General features: G+C 43.9%; 1 protein-coding gene and 1 pseudogene across 1 annotated transcript in view; both read right to left on the reverse strand.

Moving 5' to 3' along the window:
• Positions 1-6179: 6179 nt before the first annotated feature.
• LOC150060792 (ribosome biogenesis protein NSA2 homolog pseudogene) lies at positions 6180-7101 on the reverse strand (annotated as a pseudogene).
• Positions 7102-16157: 9056 nt separating this feature from the next.
• Epas1 (endothelial PAS domain protein 1) overlaps positions 16158-22379 on the reverse strand; it is an 83554-nt gene continuing 77332 nt past the window's right edge. Inside the window, exons 12-16 of the mRNA XM_090337013.1 lie at positions 21403-21908; positions 20557-20683; positions 20228-20345; positions 19835-20014; positions 16158-18488 (exon numbers count right to left, since the gene is read on the reverse strand). Coding sequence (XP_090193139.1) covers positions 18337-18488; positions 19835-20014; positions 20228-20345; positions 20557-20683; positions 21403-21908 — 1083 coding nt within the window. The 3' untranslated portion in view covers positions 16158-18336. The remainder of the gene's footprint in view (positions 18489-19834; positions 20015-20227; positions 20346-20556; positions 20684-21402; positions 21909-22379) is intronic.

Consider the following 22379-nt stretch of genomic DNA (forward strand, 5'->3'; position numbering starts at 1 on the left):
CCGAGTGGGTCTCAGACCCTGATCTTCCAGGTCTTTGTTTCCTCAGCAACTAAAAATCCAGGCATGACTTAGCTCCCAGCACTCCACTTGTGCTACCTTGTGCTACCCGGTTTACACAGTTGCTTCATAGATTTTTAAGTACACCTCACTGTCGTATAGCTCCCTCACAGTACAGTTAGACAGCTACACCAGTATCACACAGAGCAGTTTGGAGTTTGAGGAAATGTTCCTCTTCTGCAAGACTCAGGGTATTAGTATTTGCCATAATGAATTGAGCGATTCCTTGAAGAGGAGTATTTTGGGTATAAACTAGAGACCAGTGTGAGAAGAGAAAGTCAGGCAAGGGGCTCGAGGTGGGAAAAGCAACTAAAACCCTCCACTTCTGTGGGCCATCCTGTGTGTGTGTGGGGGGGTGGTTCTGCAGTCCTTGAGGTCAGTGTGCTGGTAGAGGCTTTGGAGTTTATTCTGTGTCCCTTTCCCCTGGCCTGGGGTTAGGTCTACTCAGACACTGGGGAAAAGGGATGGTACATTGTTCTCCTCTGTATAGTAAGAGATAGCTAGGCTTCTCCCTAGAACACAGATGAGATCCAAAATTACTAGCCAAGTGTGGTGGCTCAGGGGAGGCAGAAGCAAGAGGGTTGCTACTTTCAAGATAGACTAATCAAGGTGAGCAAGACTCTCTCCAAAACAAAAAGGGCTTGGGCCATAGTACAAGTGGCAGAGTACTTGCCTACATATAATATGATTCTGCCTTTCACCTTTAGTACTAAAACAAAGATTATCTGAAGTTACTTCTTACTTTGCAAATGGAGAATCGGCTTTGTACAACTCAAAAATAAACAGTTACTTCCACTGTAGCTGATATGCTTCATGTGTGAACTTGTGGTCATGACAGAAGACAGAAACCAAGCCTGTGGTTAAGAAGAACCTTACCCCAGAAGCTTGGGCCTCCCTGTTCCCTTGATGATCTGTGGAAAAGCAAAGACAATTACACGTCACAGGAGTCAGGAAGAAAGCCTCTAGAAAGTATGGTGCATACCGTTTGCTGAGCTTCAGAGACAACCCTGGTGGAACATGAAATCTCCAAATTGGCAAGGCTGATGGGGCACTTGGTTTTGCTGACTTCCTTTTCTGGGGCCTCCTGGCAGATGGGTATGGACCAAGCCTTTTCCTATGGTTGAGGGGTCAGTACGGTCCTGAGCTACCCCTGTAGTCATGGATAGGCATTTCTAGAGGTGATGTCAGCTGCCTTCTAGGAGCTTCCTTGTGTAGCCCTCAGCTCTTTTCTGGGGAAACACACTTAAGAAACCCATCTTGGTGCATCCTGCCTCTGGTATGGTGTCACTGTTTTTCCATGTCTGCTCCTGTCCACCTTGAAGACTCTCATTTCCTCTTCTTTCTCAATGGACAAGGTCTCATGATCCTTGCCATTCTGGTCTTCTCTGAGCAAAGTTCATTGTGCTAATATCTAGCTTCGAGTGTGATACCCATTAAGAATTTTCTGGGATTCGACTTCGATGAAAAAAAAATGTATTTAAAGCCTTAGTGAACACAGGAAACCTCTTTCCAGGACCTTTTCTTCTTTATAGCAGGGTGGTAGTAAATAAAATAGACCAGAAACAACCTAGCTGTGGTCATTCATTAGTTCTTTAATAGTGGGGCGTTCCTGGTTAATATGGACGTGACTGGGGAAAAAGGGGCACCAGAGAAGAAAAGCACTTGAAGCCTCTTTCCAACACAGAACACAAGCTCTTGTTTTTAAACTGCACTGCTGGAAGCCCAGAGCTGCAAGATTCTTAGAAATCACTTCCACCAACCTCCGAATGCCCAGACAAGTTTGTGTCCCAAATCACAGAGAAATTGAATGACAGAAGCTCAAGCCAGAGCCCAAAGCTCTGGACTCCCAGCTCTTTTTTCAGCCTCTCTGACTCAGTACCAACCAGAGACTCAGTCTTTAGTCTCTCTGACCATTTAGTCTTACCTGAAAGCTTCATTTTGAAAATATAAGCCTTGAAGTCATAAGATGCCTTGGGATCTTTTTTATTTTCCCATGAGAACCTTCTGCGCCGTGGTTTGTAGAGGAAGCTGACTAGCAGTCTAGGTGATGTCGTGGTTAACAACAGAGAACAGTGGCCCGTTAAGATCATTTATGTATCTAAGTATCGTCAGCATTTACAAGAGCTGTCTTGCCCCACTGGGGCTACAGGAAATGTGTTCACCCAAAGGATAGGTCACAGATAGGTTAGAGAGATAGCTTAGTACCAGGGGTCAAACCAGCCACACTGTGCTTTCTATAATCAAATATGGTCTACACCTAGGAGAACGTAATTGCCCATCTCTTAAAAAAAAGGTCTGGGCATTTTTAGGGCAAAATCTCATTTCAACTAAAATGTCTATGGCAATCAAGACCTCATACTAATCTTAAGCTCGCATGTATGCATTGTCTGTAAACAATTTCTGGTATATTCTAACTTAAACTGATTTATTTGCTTATTGAAATTATATATATGCTCATTTACCCATTAAATCCATTAACTAATTTTGAGTACCACCTTTAAGATCTCAGCTTGTTCTGTTTCCACCTAAACTAAATCCTTTCAGGTTTTAAACTGACATAACCCCAAAAGATTTTCTTCCTCTGCTTCTGACACCCTTCATCACTCGTGCGTAGGCTTTGCCAACTGGCCTTCCCAAGTGCATACACGGAACATCGTGTTAGTCATGCGCATTGTGTCACTACATCCTAATAACATTATTTTTATGATAAAAGTGAGAGAAAAGCTCGGAGAAATGGCGAATTGTGCTTGTCTTACCAACAGTATGCGACTCAAAATTCAGTCAAAAAAATCAAAGCCCTCAGTAGCTCTCAAGTATAAGTAATTAAAATTCAAATCACCCAGTCATTCAAAACCCTCTATAATCTGGCCTCATTCCATTTTTCTGTACTTCTCTCTTGAAACTTTCTGTGACCTACCACTGTTTTCCCAAAATCTCTTTAGAGTTTTTCTACCATATTCTAGATATCTTGTTCCCTTCATTTGTTACTAGGCATAACATTTGAGTCTTTTCTATCTCTATTATCTGTAGTCTTATTTTGCTCCAATACAGAATTCAAGCAGTAACCACTTTTCTATATCAGTAATTGTGTCTTTTATTTTTTTTCACTTCTGTATCTCTTAAAGCAGATTGTATGGTACACAAGATGCTTATTTTGCATTTTTTTGGAATGAAAGGAATCTAGAATTTAACTTTGATCTTATTACTAAGATTCTATCCCTCAGTCTTCAGGTTTTTTTCATGTGTTATCACTTCATTTTATTTTTGGATGTTATTTTTATAAAGATCTAGTTAAAATATTTAAGTAGACAAAATCACCTCTGCTATTCACGTAACATCTAGATTCATTGTATTTATCATTTTCTGTAATTGTTCAGAGACAGATAATTTCTAAGTGGAAATCAAAGCGTTTTGGCCATTTGTTTTCCCAGTGAGGATGAAGTAAATGAAATAACTAAAACTTGTGAATCTATAACATATGCTGATTATGTTTTGAAAAAATTGCTAATATCACATCTAGGCAATTAACTAAAGATTCTGAAACTATCTTCCTTTTTTTCTTTTCCATTTTTATCTTAAAATGAATTCTTTAGGAATTTCACTAATTCTTTCTTGCCATTTTTTTCTTTACTTAAATGAATGGAGTTTCTAAAAAAGATTGTGTTCACTGGCAACTCGTGACATGCCTTGATTCTCTTGAGTTTATGAAAGTATTTGCTCATATACCATTGCTGAGGACTAACAGTATAAACTTGCTACATTTTGGCTTAAACAGTAACTTTAAACAATTTTAAGTCTTTTTGTTCAACATATAAGAAACCTCTTATTACCTATTTTTCTTGAGATAGAGTCCACATAGCTCAGGTTACTTTTTGTACTTTTCATCCTCCTGCCTCAGCCTCTCAAATGCTTGGATTATTAAGTGTGGGCTACCATGTCAGGAATGCAACATATTCAGATGGAAAATGCTGAGGATGTTTAGAACCTACAGGGAAAAAGCTAGGTCACATGGAAAGACCTTTTTACTCAGTAACTAAATTATATAAAATTTATAGCAGAAGTTATCCTCAGTAGGAACTGAAATAAACTTACCCAGATACTTTATTGGAAAAACCCATCAGAATCACGGAGGACTGCAATGTGATTTCAACCAATGAGTCTAACTGTTGAGTGTTCAGTCACATTCTACATAGTCCTTTGTGAATGGTATTTTGTGTAGAATTCTTCTTTGCAGAGAAGTGAGTTCACTTCTTGTGTACATACATATATAATTCCTTGTATAATATAAAGCAGATGGTTATTAGCAGAATTTTAGTTTATTCAATTGCTAGATCTCACAGAAATAAGTCTAAGAATTTCTTGCAAAGCTCCTCTACAACTTATAAAGGCGAGTTCTATGATTTTTTAAAATATCAAACGGCATGGCTTAGAATGTCAGTCTTATACTTAAAATGTATCTATATTCATGGCATTTCCATACAGAGCAGAGATGGTAGAGTATATAGTCATTGTTTACTATCTAGTCACATAGATAGTATAGTCTTTATCAGATGATTATCTATAGTCATTCATGGTTTACTTTTTTAAAGGCTACCAGAACACTACCTAAAATGGTTTGTAACAATTATAAAGTACCTTGAAAGTTTATAATGGCATTGCATTGAATCTTTATCTAATACCTAAATATCTGCTCTTACATTCTGCTTTATCCTTTGGGATTTCCTTCTAAGACTTGGTTACACCAGCAAGCTGAAACAGATTTTAATGTAAATAAAGAATTTATACTAAAATTACACATCTGTGAGCAGTACTTTGGAAGCAAACTTCTGCCTTTCGTGTCCACTAATAGCACTACAGTATTTCAGATGTGATCCATGTGTGTGATTTGTTACGTGTTGCCCTTGTTTTAATACTGGTAAAACTTTGTACAAGAGAATGGCTTGAGTTCTAAAAAATAAGTAAAAGTAGAGCTCATTTTTGTAGTATCCAGTGATTACCTGAAGTCAATTTTTTTCATTTCACTTTCTTAGTTTGCACATTATTCATTTTGATTACAGGTGAACTAAGTGAAAATCTAATTGTAAAAAAAGTGTAATCTGTCCTAATGGTTGCCACACTGGATTATCTTCCTAAGTGTCTACTTGTGTTCTATGTTTATAGTTTACTGAAGAAAAAAAAATTGTCTTATTCAGAGTAGCAAGTCTTACTGGAGATTTTTGTTTCCTTGGTAGTTTTTTTTTTTAAGTTTAAAAGTAGTAATTAAACCTATATTTTGTTACTGTGTTCTCGTCTGTTTTGGAATTCTTTCCCTGTTTTCCCAATTTTACTTATGAAATGTGTTTAGATACTAAGTTTATTTTAAATACTGAATGATTTCCTTAAAGGTACAATTAGTCACACTAGTGATACTTTGAAGACATACTTAACTTCAGGATATTAGTGCAAATTAAACAATTACCTAAACCAAAGTACATATGTATACTAACCCTATGTTTAGGATATAGAAACATCTAAAAGTATATTCTAGTTCACTGACAAACTACTTAAAGACTAATCAACAGGTAAAAAGGTATTTCTAAAGTTCTAAATTTTTCTTGGTGTGTACTTTCAGATATTTTAGTGTAAACATTTTTTGTGATCTTTATTTTTTTATTGTAATTAATAAAAGGGTTACATAATATTTGCCAGATAGAAGGTGTATTAATTCACATATATTGATACCCTTTCACATGTCTTGGTCCCCATTACCCTCCCCTCCACCCCCCCCCCCGCGTCTTGGTTTTCCCCCCTTCCCTATCCAATTTCAAATAATCAAATACAAATAAATCCAATATATCAGATAACAAAGTGAGATACTGTAACAATATGAGATAACCAAGGGACAGCAAAAGAGATGAGAGATAACATAGTACATTAAGGACAACAATCATTCATTATATGGCTTTTGTTTCTATATCCTGGAGGTCTTTTCAATTAGCTTCATACTATATGGCCTTATGTATCAAGGTTTTGCTCTATTAGTGTAAACATTTTATATACTTAATCTCTTAAACAGTCCCCCAAATAAATATCAGTTGGTAAAAATAGGCCATTTTAATTTTTTAAAAATAATTTAGTAACTAGTTTTCTTGATTTCAGATAAGTAAGGCTCTTTGATAGTACTCAGATACAACATAGTGATGGTGGTTTTCCTGATTGGTGTGTAGTCTTCAAAAACTGTAAGGAGTTACTTGTATGAAATGTCTGTCAAACCAGTAGGACTGCATTTATACATTCATCATTTTCAGGATTGTTGGTAACTTGGGCATATTTACCCCAAATAACCTTGCCTCCTTGTGTCACCAAGCCCAGCTCACTCACATTCACTTCAGTGACTGTCCCTTTGGTAATGACACCCAAAGTTGTAAAAAGTGGAGATGAGGGATTCTTTTTTACACCAAGTATCGGCAGGCAAAAGGTGGCTTTCAGTTCAGGATGTGTTACGTGGGCCTTCTTGAAACGTAAGCCCATTGGTCTGATGAACCTCTCATATTTAGGAGGCTTTCTTGTAAAGCCATCTCCAACAAAGCAGACTTTAGTAACCATCCTCTTCCATGCCTTCTTTTTTCTCTTCCCAGTACGAATAACTTTTAATCCTTCTGTTTCTCCCTGGGCACGAACTTTGGGCAGAGGGACTTCCCACTTTCCCGCCTTCTCTTTCCGTTTTTGTTTAATCATGTTGGACAGTACTTTTGCTCGTGACTGTCCTTCTCTGTCCAACAGAAAGGCAGGTCCTGCTCCCTGAGGAGTCTTCTCATCATCTTTTTGTTTGGAGTTTCTCTTTTCGTGCCTCTTGATGGTCTTTTTCATTCGTATTTTCTCAGCATGGCGCTGTTTGTGGTAGAGCTTAGCCTTCAGGCCAATCATTTTTATTTTGCCTTCTTTGATCGTTCATGAGCCTCCCTGCTCTCTTTCTTTCTCTTTTTCTCATGGTAATCCAAATGATATCCATAGCATTTATGGTGTAATTCAATATATTCATTTTGTGGCATGGCGAAAAGCCACGGGTGCGCCGGTCGCCGCCTCGAGAGGGAAAAGACTCTGTCAGATTCGGGGTCTCAGATACCCAGGAGCAACCGCTGCTCAATCCAGGACCGGAAAGAGACTTCAGTTTTTATTTTAGATATTGAGAATTTCATGAATTGTCTGTGGAGAAGCAGCCTAGTGAGTTGGCTTCAGGTTCAGGCAGAGTGGGGATCAAAGTCCACTCTTAGATTTGCATTGCCTTAGACAAGCCATCTTAAAAATGGAGAGAAATGTATTCTTCTAAAGGTACTAGGATGAATGACAAAATGCATGAGCTGTTTTGTTTACTTGCCAATGGGATGAGTCTAGCTTGACAAGTAAAGCTTGTAGATTCTAGTGGGTAAGGTATTATAGTTTCTTGAGATCAGAGGTGGCCTTTTAGAATTAATTGATCTATGTTCAGCTCAGGTGAAGTGGCCAGTGGTGATTGTGAAGGCCAAAGTCAGTATGGTGCTTGAACAGGAAGGAGAAATGAGGCTGACACTCGTTTATGGGGCAGTTAAGTGAGTTGTAGAGGGTAGGGAGGAGGGAAAAAACAAGTGAGAATTCCTTAGAACTTTCTTTTCATGTCACTGTAATACTTAGTGAGGACAAGTACTTTTCACAGAAAGCAATTCATAGTGATAGTCAAACCCTTTTAAAAACATGGGGTATATGCTTTCCTCCTCTTTCTCATGTCAGCACTTTCATTTTACAGACTGTAGAGATAACTGTCTAACTTTTTTTTTTGATGATGCTGTTAGTTTTCATAGATTCTAATGTCTGGGGTATGTTGTGATCTTTTTTTTTGGTTGGTTGTGGGGCTTGAACTCTGGGCCTGGGCACTGTCCCTGAGCTCTTCAGCTCAAGCCTAGCACTCTACCACTTGAGCCACAGTACTACTTCTGGTTTTCTGGTGGTTAATTGGAGATAAGAGTCTCACGGTCTTTTGTGCCCAGGCTGGCTTTGAATGGCAATCCTCACATCTTAGCCTCCTGCGCAGCTAGGATTACAGGCATGAGCCACTGGAGCCCAGCTTATGTGTTGTGATCTGGATGGGCAGTTGATAATGGTTGCTTTGACTATTTCATCTACTAAGCAGAGCTCTAGAACATATAGATTTGGAAATTTCCCTCGAATTGGCATAGATGCACAACTAATTCTTCTGAGAAATTTTGCTGTTCTTGCCAGCTCTGTTTTGGGTAGAGGTTCAGTGAATTTCATGCTCATTCTAATCATGATTGGACTTTTTCATTTGATCCAACCCTATGCTTTGCTGATGGCTAAAGCAAATTCAGTATTCCTGTAATGGGAGCAGTAAGTTATATGGACTTCAAGCATTTCCTTGATAATTCTAAACTCTGCAGCTTTATTCTTACCAGAAGCTCATTTTTAAGAAATGATGTTCAGCTGGGCACTGATGGTGTATGCCTGTAATCCTAGCTACTCAGGAGGCTGAGATCTGAGGATCACAGTTCAAAGCCAGCCCATGTGAAAGTCCGTGAGACTCTTATCTTCAGTTAACCACCAGAAAAGTAGAAATGGTTCTGTGACTCAAGTGGCAGAGCACTAGTCTTGAACTGAAGTGCTCAGGGACAGCATCCAGTCCCAGTGTTCAAGCCCACACTACTCAAGAGGTGGAGATCTGAGAAATGCAGTTCAAAGCTCTCCTGGGAGGATAGTACCTGGGACTTTTATTTCCAACTCATCACTGGAGAACTAGAAGTGGCACCATTCTTTGATAAAAGAGCTCAGGTTCAGCACCCAGGCTTAGAGTTCAAGCCCTGCAAGCAACATTAAAAAGAAAGAAAGAAATGATGTTCATAAATAATTGCTCAAAAGAGAAGCTAGTTATCTCTTTATAGTCTCAATACTCTTCTTAAGTCAAAGGCCATCAGATGGTTTGAACTCTGGGCCTCTCAAAGAATTCATTTGGATGAGGTGAACTTTGACCTGTGAATGTTAGTCAATATTGAGGAATTAAAACTTGCTATTGTATTCATTGTGGGTCATGATTGAAGGTGGAATTCATGACACTGATATGGTGAGAAAATTCTCCTTAGTTTAAGTGCTTTGCCTGGGAACCTGAAACCAGGATATTTGTAATAAATGTTACTCTGTGAATTTGTTACTGCGGATTCTATCATCATGTGGCCCACTGTGTATCTGCCATCCTGTCTTATTCTTTGTTTGATCTTTTTCCTCTTTGTCTTCAGCTCAAGCTCTTCACTGAGACAAAATTCTAATTGTATCGCCTGGGTGTCTATAACTGCCACAAATTCCTTTAGTAGCAAGTCAGGGCAAGTCCAGGTTTGTAAGAGCTAACCATCCCTTGATGATCAGCAAAGTAAACGGGACATTTCAGAGACAAGAACAAAGGGAGAATAATCTCCTTAGAAACTAAAATCAGCACCTGCTTGCCTCTCCTTCTGCAAAACCTCCTTCTCGCCACCACTGGCTGCCAGGGAGACACAGCCCAGGAGGTCGGCTTTCTCAGGAAACCATGGAGATATTCCACAGGTAGAAAGTTCTGAGCCTTTTCCCCCGAGATCTAGTTATACTTTATGGCTAGTTGGGCCCCAACCACACCCTTGTTCAAGACACCATAGCCCCAGTTGGCCTCTCTTCTGGGAGGATCAGAAACTGCCCTGAGCATCCCTCACCAGTGCATGGAAGAGTCTGCAGCTGCTCAGATAACTCTATGTCCTTGCTAGTGCTCATGCGTCTCTGATCAGTTCATTTTACCACTCAAGAAGGGAGTGCAAGCCTTGAGCTCAAGAGCTCAGGGGCAACGCCCAGGCCCAGGGGTAGGGAGGTAGCTTTGAGGTGAAGAGCACAAGGACAGCATCCAGGCCTAGTTCAAGCCCCATGACCCACCAAAAAACCAAACCAAACCAAAACAAAAAAACAAAGGGAGTGCAGTACAATGAAGGGTAGAAGTCCTCAAGATGTGCCTCCAGCGAGCATGTGTTCTTTGGCTTTCCTGTTCCATTGTGACAGCCCCCCCCACTTTGATCTGTAGCATGTTTACCCTTTGTATTATGCTATGAATAGACCATTTTATTTACCCATAGCTCCTCCCCAATTAACTGCTTTTAAAAATTAACAAATAGTAATTGTACAGTAGGAGGTATTTCATCAAGGCATTTTCCCCACTGCGTATAACATATCCTGACCACCGTCACTCCCTCATTAATCTCCCTCATCTCATATCCCCACTCTTAAAAGCATCACAAGAGACAGACTTTACACTTCTAGGGGAAAATATGTACATACTACCCTTGGCCTTATATTTTTCAAAGATATTATCGTGATTCTAAGTGCCGAAAGGAACTCAAAACATTAACCTTTCTCCACTACCTCTTGCCTCCTCATTCTGCATTGCCTTCTTTCTGTTTCCCCTTTTTATCTTGAGCTGGGTGTGAGGTTCTCGTAATCAACTTTGCTATAGTAGCTAGTAATCTCTGACTCACAGAGCCTTCTGAAATATAAGTTTATTTCTGTTTCCTGAGCACTCAGGATCATTATCCAGGGCATCTGATCATTGGAGACCCAGGCTGAAAGAAAAAGCCTCTCCCTAAAGACTTTTCATGGTCAGGTGTTAACTAGTTTAGGCTGATCACACAGTTCTGCCTGCCACAGGCTGCATCGTACCCCACCTACAGGAAAAAGTTCAAGTCACATGGCAAAGGGTAGAAGCTACCATTATCTTTCTAGGAAAAGAAGCAAGAGTTGAGAGCAATAAAAACATTTTACCAATGACTCTTCTAGGTGTCTGGCTCTGCTTGATGCATTTTATAGGCAAGGTATGCTCAGCCTCAGGTACTGTAACTCTATGAGATGTGACAGTTTTTGTCCTATATTTAACCACAAGGAAAGGAAAGTTCAGAGGTCAAATCAGCAGATGAATTACAGATATCCATCCATCCATTTATTTGCTTAATCAGCATCTAGTGAATGATTGGATGGCTGGGTATCTATTTATTTCAACTTTTCTTGGCACCTGCTAACACCCAGCTTCCATTGACACTCCCCATCCTCTCAGAGCTACCAATGCCTTTTCTCTCAAAGGATCAACCCGAAATGAGTCCCAGAACCTTTGCATAGGCTAGAAAGGCTCTGTGTCAGTCCTTGCACACAGGGTGGTAGGAATGACCAACCCTCCCAGCAGAGGGCATTCCAGCCAGTGCATGTTGCTCCGTGCTTTAAGCAAGAGGAATGGACTCAGTATGCCCAAACTGATGTGGCCATCTCATCCCCATCAGAGTCATCATTCTCATCAGATGTGAATCTAGTTAGAGTCCAGCCTTGCTTTAGTGAGGCAGCCAATCAGGGCCAATGTTCACGCTCAGCTGCCCTCGCCTCAACCAGGCTAACGAGGGCTGGGGAAGTGCCCTTTGTTTCAAGCCTAGTGGATCTTCCAACTGTGGTTGTCTTCCTTTATAGCTTCTACAAATGTGGGGCTCACACAGAGTGTAAAGCCACAATCAGGACAGAAAAGGTAGGTAACCACCCGTGGCTACACCTGCCATTAGAAAGTAAGGAACACACACAAACCCCATTTCCCTTCTGGAGTGCACACAGGTGATGGCCTTAACTTGCTGCAGAACACAATCAGGCTTTGGGAAGCTCTGAGATACACGAAACACCCACCCCTTCAGACTGCAGGAGAGGGCTGCTTCCAACCCTTGGGACTTGGGCCCTGGAGAGACAACTATGAAGATGACACTCATCTCCTGGCTTTCCCCCCTTCCATACCAGCATAGTCCAAGTCTTCTAGTTCACCTCGCCATCCTCTCCCTTTCTCATGTCCCCTTGTCCTTACATTGCATTCCCTGGAGCTCCATCTGACATCAGTATGGTAACTGAATGCCTAGGGCTGCCCCACTACCCCACTTCACTTGCTTTTACCACTTCTGTAATGTGGCCCAAAGTGCCTGGTTCCTCTCTCCTATCGGCAGGTGTCAGGCAGGGGCTGGAGGTGGTGGTGGGTGGGAGCTGGGGGGGGTGTACTACTAGCTTTCTATAGCCACTTCAACATTCCTTCTCCTGTTCCCACCAGAGTCTGTATCACCAGTTTTCTGTTCAGAGCTGCCAAACCTGCCCTCTATTCATCCTCACTGCTTCCAGTGGTGTCAGGCCTTGCTCTTTTCTCTCCTCCACCTCTCTTCTCACTAATTTTAACATCCACTTAGGTGTATCCTAGCCCCCAAGTTTTCCTCATCTTCTCCTCTGTTACATTTCAGTCACCTCTGAAACCTCAAAGTTGGCTTTTATTTAAAAAAACAAACAAACAAACATGTTTACATACAGTGAAACTATTTTATGAGTTATGATTCTTTTTATTTTTAAATTTTTTTGCCAGTCCTGGGGCTTGAACTCAGGGCCTGGGCATGGTCATTGGACACATTTTGCTCAAGGCTATTGTTCTACCACTTGAGCCGCAGTGCCACTTCAGGCTTTTCCTGTTTATGTGGTACTGAGGAATCAAACCCAGGGCTTTGTGTATGCTAGGTGAGCACTCTACCACTAGGCTATGCTCCTGGTCATTATGATTTTTTTTTAACAGATGAATAAATTCTTACCACCTCTTGTCATCACCACAGTGTATGGAATAATTTTAGTACCACAGAGCTCTTTGCTGCCCATTCTTACTCAAACGTCTTTCTAGCCTTGCCCCTCTGACAAGCATTGATTTACAAAAACTTTTTGTGTGGGCTTGAACTCAGGGCCTGGGCTTTCAGGCACAAGGTTACACAACTAGAAGCATAGCCCTGGGATATGAACACAGTTTCCCTGATGGAAGGCCTGTGCTTTGAGCTACCAGACCACCCTCCTGGCTGTTACCTCTGACTTAACTCTGTCCTGCCCCCCACTCCCAGGTCTGCTGAGTGCACTGCAATATTCTGACACTTCATACTTTTCTCCGCTTCATCCGCTCTGGAATGACTTCTTTCCCTCCCTTGGCTTTCGGTCCTCTTCTGCCTCAGCTCTAGTGAGGAATAGGAGTTTGTCATGGCTGATGTCTCCTGGCTGGCTTCCCTGGCAGTTCCCAGGCCTGGCATCCAGTCATCATATTACACCTGGTGCTCATTTTGTTTCAGCTATCTCACTTTGTGAACCCCAAGTCGGGGATAGGGGATCCAAGTACAAGTACAGATCTGGGGACCAGTTAGATTTTTGAAGTACAAAGTGGACTGTAGGGACTGCTGGGAGAATATGGGTCATCGGCCTTTACTATCAACACCTGCTCATGTGGCAGGAGAGTGATCTGGCATGGCTCCTGTTTTGTTTCCGGTACTAGCTTTTGGAGAGAAGGATTGCACTGAATGTGTCTCATTTTCAATTAGGTGGGGTGAGGTAGCATGTCTAACCCTTTCTCTTAGAGGCCAAGGAGAGTTCAAGCTAAAAGAGAAAGAATTCAGCTAGGCTTTACTGTGCCACAGTGAGGCCAACTAGTTCCTACCGAGGTCACTGAGTTCAAAGGAGTATTCGGAAGAAATAGGAGTGACGCTTCACTTGTGGTCCTTTTAGAAGAATTGAAAGTGCCCTGTGGGAAGGAAGGAGGAAGAGGCTGGATTGCTGAGAAGCAGTGCTGGGGAAAGAGCCATGTGTGGGAGGCCTGGGTGCTGCCTGAGGGATTTGAGAACTGACCCCAGGGGCAAAGGCTTCTATCACAAGATGTGAGTTCCCCTGACCACTGTGATGTTGACCTGGGCTCTGTCCCCAGCCTGCTGCCCCATCACTGTGTATCTTCAGACAAATCATTTGCTTTTCTTGGACCTCATCTCTAAAAAAAAAGGAAGTTGAAATGTTATGTGATGGGGTTAGGCTGCAAGTCTTTCTAGGTGTCTTTTGAAATTCTGAGTGGATTTAGGTCAATAAAACATGCTGATAATGGACATATCTTTCTGGGGGAAAACAAACGAACAGGTTAACGGAAACCATTCTTATACTACTTTTTGATGAAAACCACAAAGGCAGGGTAAAGGCAAGGGTACAGAAGAGGAAGGCTGTGGACTGTATAGGAACCAAGTCTGTATTATATCTCTAGAAGAACCTCCCTTTGGCCCCTTCCACCCCGCCTACTCCCCCCACCCCCACGGCCACCAATTGCATTACAATTCATCAGTGACCACACACTGTGTGGATGATGGTACTCTGAATCAATCAGAAAAGACAAGGCGAATCCTCTATTGGGCAGGAGCCTCCTGGTGCTCCAATCCCAGGTCTGAGTCTTTCTCCCAGAGAGATTCTGATCAAGAGACCCCAGCTAGGGCAATGCTGAGATATCCCATCCAATGGCATTTGTCTGCCCATTGAGAGCTGAAAAAGCTCAACTGACCCCTGCTTTTTCACACACTCTGGGCACATATCCCTATTCCTAACTTTGGAATAATGAATAAAAAATAACAAATATCAAATAAGAAGCACTTAAGCCAGTGTCTTCAGTGGATTGAAAACAAAACATAAAGGAGAGGTGGCTGGTTGGCAAGTCTCATTCCCCAGGACTGTGGGGGAGGGGAGGACAAACACCTCTAGTCCACCAGCAACAATGGCTTCTTTGTGCTCCTCTAACCCACTGCTTGCTAGCTGGACTTGGAAGTAAGAGGACCAGGGACTTCCTCCTACCCCAGGCACTGAGGATGATAATTATAGCCTTGGGTATGGTTAAGGCCAGATACTCTTCCCCTGAACATTATTATAGACCCCCTGAGGCCCACCAAAGTTGTTAGGGGCTAGGATAGCTCCCTTCCAGGCTTGAGTCCTGAACTTGCCATGCCCTGAGGCCATTCTGCTCTTCAAAGGGGAAGGTGAAGGTGAGATGGCTGACTCATAGAAGAGCTTCCAAAAAGAGGTGATATCACCTCTTCCAAAGAGGTGATAAGTTCAGGGCAAAGATAGGCAGAAATGTAGCAGAGGTATCAATGTCTCACACCTATAATCCTAGCTACTTATGAGGCTAAAATCTGAGGACTGGCATTCACAAGCAGCTGTGGAAGGAAGTCCATGAGCCTCTTACCTCCAATGAACTACGAGGAATCCTGAAGTGGCTCAAGTGGTAGAGCATTTAGCCTTGAGCAAAGAAGCTTTGGAATAGTACCCAGGCCCTGAGTTCAAGCCCCAACTAGCACCCACATACACAAAAATCCAACCTGAAAGTTCAAGCACCATATTTGGAAAAAGATAAGAACACTAGAAATAAAACCGAAAAGGAGACCTAAGGGTTAAGTTAATAAAGACAAGAAGATTTTTTTGCTTGAAAAGTTATATCATAAATATAACCAGATATAAAGTGTTATAGAAGAGAAGCACTAGTCAAGACCAGATTCTACTTCATTTCTACTATAAACAAGTGGAGACTTGTTCAAGTCACTCTGACCCTTGCTATCATCTGTCATCCCGGTTGCCCACAGCTCACTAACATGGTACCTACCATAAGACCATAGGATATGGCCCGAGGAGACTCCAGTGTAAGCAGAGGTACTGTAGCTGGCTCTCCTCCCACTCTCCCCCCTCTCCCCCAGGTCACAGCTCGGAGATCCTCATAAGGGGGTGAGACTTAAATAGCTGATCAGACCTATGCCCAGTGCTGGGCTTTGTCACTAGCTGAGATTAATTTTGCTCTCCTCATCCATAATCTATCTAAGGAGGACACAGCTCAGATGAGGCCACCTCCAAACTGAAGTCCTTCTGATCACCAGAGCCCACTCTACCTTTTCTCTTACAAAACTCTAGAGACCAGAAGGCCGTCAAGTTACTCTTGGTAGTTTAATAAGGTAGAAGCCATGACTTCCTTTAATTCCTCCCAGTATACAAAAGGAAAAATGGCAAGTAGAAAGATACCTGAAGAAACAGGGAAGAAACAGTAGTATATAGCTTTTCGAGTTGAGACAGTTGCCAAGCATTAATAATACTCTTTCTTTTCCTTCACCAGTCAGCTGTATGGTTAAGGTCAATGCCAATGTTCATTTTCTGCAAACTATTTTAGTAAGTACTTCACTTCCCATTGGATGTGATAAAAATCCACAGGAAACAAGAGCCACCAGCAGTGATAGGATCAGAATACTTTAATGAGATATCAGTGTCAAATACATTTTCTTATAAAGTTAAGCTTTCGTACAGTTATAATGTCAGTAGGAATTCAACAATATAATAATGTCCATGAAATTGTTACATTGACAGGTAAGGTTAATATGAAGCTTGGAAAAATTTTAGAGTGTTTTTTATTTTTTAAAGTAAAACTGCAAGGGTAAAATGCCCTAAATACTGAGGCAACCAACACAGGAAATCAAATAACAGCATTTACATGTCAGTAACCCTTCAAGTTCTGCCGCTGTGTGCCAGCTGCACTGTGCTGCCCAAGCGTGATGACTCAAGCAACGCTGTGCCTAGGTAATTTTACTCCTATGGCTTAGATTGTTTTTAAGGTTTGCTTTTGGTTTGGGCAATAAGTCCCTCTGGGCTTACCAAATTCTAGGCCTGATGTGCTTTGTGTGTGTGTGTGTGTGTGTGTGTGTGTGTGTGTGTGTGTGTGTGTGTGTGTGTGTGTTTAGAAATTTCTTACTGTACTCATTGACAGAAATCTTCATGTGGATTGGTATTTAAAAGCCAAAAGGTGTCATCCCTCTTCCCCAGTGAGTTACAAAGTGCTCTGGGAACACTGTTTTCAGTGCTTCCTACCTATGCATGTCACTTCATGTGACAGAGACCTCAGCTAGGTCCTGAGCCTAGGAGTCCAGTTCTAGTGGAGGGTTACCTGCTGGTGGCCAGCAGGGGGTGCTGCACCCTTTCTGAGGGTCTTCTGCCTGTAGTCTGAGGGGGCACCCAGGGCTGGGACCTGTCAGACCTGCTGCCCTGGGTTTGGCAACATCTCTTAGTCTAGCTCCGAGATGGTGAGCTAGAAGGACAAGGCTGGGTCTATTGTATCATTTCTGAAGTCTCACTTGCTTTCATGATTTCCCATCCAAACCATTTTATGGTAGTTCTGGAAATATCTGAATATGCTGTATGTGAGACTGTGAGAGTCACATAGCTCAGTGCACTTGAAGGGCTAGCAAGACAATCTGAAGAAAAGTTAAAGCACTTCGTCTCCCTTAGCATTTGTCCCACCCCTCTCCCAACATGCCATCACACCCTCTTGGCAGTAATAATAACATATACACACACACATACATGATACACAGAGAAGATACAGAGAAGAAGGTAGCTCACAATACTCCCTCTTAATGATTCCACTTCTTGGATTGTTCATCACACCTGTGGAATATCACAAAAGCAGAAAGCCAACAGAAAGGGAAAGAGACAGATCTTTCATTGTGTTAGTAGAGGCCTATGGGAGTATTGTACAAATCTGCAGTATCAGCAACAACGAGGAAAAAATTAAATTAACAGCTTAAAAAAAGATTAAAGTGATTGTGTGAGCAGGATTCCATTTCCGTTTCTAAGTTTTTAGAATATTACAAAGTACCCATATATATGATAAACACTTAACCCAGATATAAATTTTCCTTAAAAAACTGAGTTATGCTTTTGAATAATAATAATAATAACAATAATAAATCCACCAGCCATAGGGTAGGATAGGGGAAGCCATCAAATAGTTCAGAGAAAGCCACATTGTGCAACTTTTCACAGGTAACTGCATACCCTAGATGTCAGCCTTCTTAATGCTTTTCTCCCCAAAATAGAGTTGGCTTAAACAAAGACACTGAAGTTTACAATATGGCAATTAGTTTTTTTCTCTTAAAAAAGAGAAACACTTTGCAAGGGAGAAGTCACCAATCAAGCTGGGACAGCAAAATCTTCTTTTGTTTCTCTTTGGCAGCAACAGTTCCAAAAACTTTAGTAAAATGAAGCCAAAGCTTTCTCTATAGGAGAGCCAACATCTACTACCCCACTTGTTAATATGGAGGCTATGTGTATAAGTGAGATCTCTGGGCAATATAAATTAGAAGTAATTGAAGATGGGGAGGGAAAAAGATTGTCAAATGGAAGAACAATTTCATTGACAGCAAGATGCAACAGTAAAACAACGGTATATTTTAAAAATCAGGGTAATAAAGTGAGCATCTCAGAAAAAAAAGGCCACTGCTTGGTGACCTGGGCAAATCAGCCAGGTAAGTACATCTTGTAAGAAGTGTGCTGGTGTTAGAAATACCTAGTTGCAAAAATAGATGTAGAGTGAAGCTGGCAGGATGATATTGGCAGGGCGTATTTGGCAAAGGCCCTGGCTCAGGTGGCCTGGTCCAGGGCTCTGAGGAGGTCCCCTCCTTGCAGGAGTGTGGAGCTGCCTGGCACGGGGACATTCACCTCACAGTCATATCTGGTCAGTTCAGGCAGTAGGTAGGGCTCAAAGGAAGGACCCAGCAGTCGGCTTGCCATACCTGAAAGAAGAGTTGTTGCCATAGTTTAAACCTCTAAATTAAGTACTGGCAAAATGCTTAATCCACTAGAGATGAGCAGGTTGAGGAGGCAGTATGTAGAAAGGCATTTCAGGTTTTCAGGTCAGAGGTTCTGGATGAGGTTCGCGCGTGTGTGTGTGTGTGTGTGTGTGTGTGTGTGTGTGTGTGTGTGTGTGTGTGTGCGTGTCTGTGTGTGCATGTGACCAGTCCTGGGGCTTGAACTTAAGGGCCTGGGTGCAGGCTGTTAGCATGTTTTGTTCAAGGCCAGTTCTCTACTACTTTAGCCATAGCTCTGTTTTCTGGCTACCTGGAAATAAGAGATCCATGGACGTTTCTGCCTTGGCTAGCTTCTAATCACAATCCTCTGCCTCCTGAGTAGCTAGGATTACAGATGGAGTGGCATCACCATCGCCTTGCTTTGGATGGGATAATCTCAATTTCCCTGTGTTCCTTCAATATCGCTTTTCCCGTGACATATTCCCTGCTCGGGGGACAGGCTCAACAAAAGACGGGTTTCAGAAATGCTAAGACTCAGGGAAGAGGGACACAGACAGGAAGGCTCTGAGAAGGGAGAGGCTGGGTGAGAAGGCCCCCACAAAGCTTCCTGGCTTCAGAGGGTAAGGCTTCAGAAAGAACCAGGCAAGCCCAAGGGTGCCAATCCAAGGCCACTGTATGTTACAGCAAGGACTTCTGGGGGAAATTCAGAACTACCTGTGCACATGTACACCTGTGTATATGCCCCCTCACGGAACACACATGTGTACATGTGCGTAAGATTTAAGGGACTGCTTTCTACCTCTGGACCATTCTCAGCTGAGTAGGAAGACAAAGGGGAAAGAAACATCCAGAAGCACCCAAGCCGCCCTGATGCTCTTTATGGTCCTCTCCTTCAGCATGCAGAACACATTGGTGTTCTCAGATAGTGGAAACAGGCTCTGCCACTCTGAGGTCTGGATTCTTTCCTTCAGTTTCTCTCGTCTGACCTAGGAGGGCCTGGTTGGTCAGAAGACACTGTGGAGAGGTTAGCCTGGAACCTAGACGGGGCTCTTTGGACAAAGTGTTGTCAAGGACTTCCCTGTACTTGGTACTGTGCAGGTCCCAGGAGACAGGCGAGGTGGGCTTAGCACAGGGGACATCATGTGGTGGTTGAATCCTATAGTTAGTATCTGCCTGGGTGCCTGGATACTGGGCAACGGGATTAAGTCTCTGGAGGTTTTCCAAATGCTGAGCAGCTAGCTGTGTGAGGAGCAACATGCCCAGCAGGTGTTCTCCCCCGTCCCGCCCCGCCCACAGGACCCCGGGATAGGTGCTAGCTCCCCAGTACCCACCTGACACCTTGTGAGCTGATGGTGGCGGGCTGTAGTCTTGGTACTGGGAGGCGTAGCACTGTGGAGGGAAGCCATTCTTGGCATTCTCCCCAGGGTTCAGGGCTGATGATGGTGGCTGTGGTGGTGGTAGGTGCCTTAGAGGCTGGCCCAGGCCTCTCATGGGGTTTTGGATAAATTCGTCTGGAAAGGTGAGAATGAGCATGGAGTCATCTGAGTTCCTGAGCCCCTAGCACCCCCTTTCCTTCACAGAAGGCAGATGGAGCATGGAACCTCAGAACCCAGTGATCTCTTGTGGATGACAACAACACTGGCCTCAGAAAGCCAGCGAGTGGAGGAGCCAGGCTGCACCGAGCCCCCCAGCCCGCCACCAGATATGGGTCTAGGTCTACTCACCCGGGGGAACATTTGCACTCAGGGGCTTGTCAGGAATCAAAGGGCAGGTCCCACCCCGGAAGCTCTTCATGCGTTTCCACATCAGATATGCACTGCTGTCACTGCCTGGGGGATCCCCCTGCATGTGGGAAGGGAAGGTGAGGAGAGAGGGGCTCACCATGCAGCCTCCTGCGGCCCTCTTGCTCCCTACTGAGGACCAGCTGCAGTACTCTATGAGGGGGCACTCAGCCCAGTGAGCACTCAGCTGGGGAACCTGAAAGATGCAGGTATACATTCCAAGCATGCTCATCTGCCCCACCCACCACCTCCGCCTTCCCTGGTGAACTCACCCCACTTGTGTCTTGGAAGGCTTGCTCCTCACACTCCAGCTGCCTCTTCAGCTTCAGCTTGTTGGACAGAGCTATCATGGCTGGACTCATCACGTCTGGGCCCCGGGACCCAAAGTCCTTTGCAGACCTGCCATGCCCAGAGACTGGTGTGAGGGAGTCTGGAGGGCCCTCACCTGGACCCAGCATGACACAGGCCATCTGGAGGCTGACCTGTACCTTACTTCCTCTACCCAGTGAGAAGCCGAGCTGCTCGGCCCCTGTCCTTCCTCCCCATTCCTGGCCACCTCAGCATGCCCGTGCAGTACACTGTCCTGTCCTCACGTGTGCCTGTCTGGTCTCTAGGAGAGGTTGTTTGGTCCATCTCCCTGCTCCCCAGCTCTGACTGGACTGTGCTGCCTGGAAGATACTGAGAGCACGCAGGAAAGGGAAGGGGAGTGGCCAGTCCTCAGAGGCCATGACAGTGGGAAGGCCTGGGCAGCACTGAAGCATGGGTGCCTTCCATATTTTTCAATTAGGGCTTCCAAGAACCGAGAAGTCACAAAAGTAATTCTCTGTATTCTGTGGCACAGGGTAAGAAAGGCCTGGAGAAAGGGGGTGCCAGAAGAGAGGCAAAGAGCTCGTGGCTCTTATTGTGCCATTTTTTTCCTTCCTGCCTGTGCTCAGTCTCGTGATCTCCTTCAGTCCCAAAGACTCAAGCCAAGCTCTCAGTTCAGAGAACGGAGACAGGGATCAGGACCTATCAGTGAAATGGGAGGGGGAGATGGGACAGGAGCCTCCCTGGGGTGGGTTCAACTGGTCCCCACTCTACCCGGTGTTTGCTGATACAGTCAAGCATTTGTCACTGACCTCATTTTGAGCATGGAGACATTGGGCAAGGCGATGGGGGGCTCCAATTGTAATGGCCCCGATGGTGGTGTGCCCAAGGACTCGGTGTGCTGACCTTCAACAGGCCACTTCGTGGGCCCCAGATTTAATGGTGGATCCGGAGGCCACTGTGTATTAGACCTGCCTCCCATGGAAGAAAGAGGGGTGCTGGCCTGGCCACAGCATGGTGGCAGAGACCCTTTGCTCCCCGCATCAAAGAAGATGGAAGACATTGGCCAGTGCTCAGGCTCTGTCTTCTTGCTCTCCAGCTGCTGCCGATACTTGTCCAGAAGGAAGGGGTTGTGGGAGGCCACAGGAGCCAGCGGCTGGAAGATGCTGGTCATGGCACTGAAGCACTGCTGGGGGGTGGGCTGTGGGCTCTCAGGCAAGTGTGGCTCCTCTGGGCAGATGGGGCTGAGCTGGAAGTCTTCCCCATCCATGGGGATGTAGGGAGCCAGAGTCTCCAAGTCTAGCTCGTTGAAGTCCGTCTGAGGAAAGGAGAGTAGGGGAGCGGAAAGGCTGAGTGGTTAGTGTCCCTGTCAGGTGCCAGCTGGAGCCAATTATCTTAAACAGCTTCCCAGTGTCACCCCTGCTTAAATACCTCCAGTGGCTCTTGGTGGCCTCCCAGGAAACACTCCGACTTGACCATTGAGCACACAAGGCCTTCTGTCAGGGGAACTAACCTTTCTATGCCCCCGTTCCACTTCACCCTGCACTGCGAGCCTCTTCTTTCTACCTGTGTCATTTCTATACCCAAACTGAAATTCCTTCTTCTCTATATTCCACTTGTCTAAACCACTCAGCCCCTTCCACAAAGCTCTTCCCTCCACCCCAGGCCCTCTAGCTGTAGTAGCTGCCCTTTTCCCTGTCCTGCACCACTTAGACCTGCAGTTCCCACTGTGGGAGACACAGGCCCCAGGACAGGTTTAGGGATTCAGTAAGTATCCAGGGTTCATGTA

The sequence above is a fragment of the Megascapheus bottae genome, chromosome 7 (genome assembly GCF_031878675.1).
Source record: "Megascapheus bottae isolate mThoBot1 chromosome 7, mThoBot2.hap1, whole genome shotgun sequence".
In the NCBI taxonomy this organism is placed as follows: domain Eukaryota; kingdom Metazoa; phylum Chordata; class Mammalia; order Rodentia; family Geomyidae; genus Megascapheus; species Megascapheus bottae.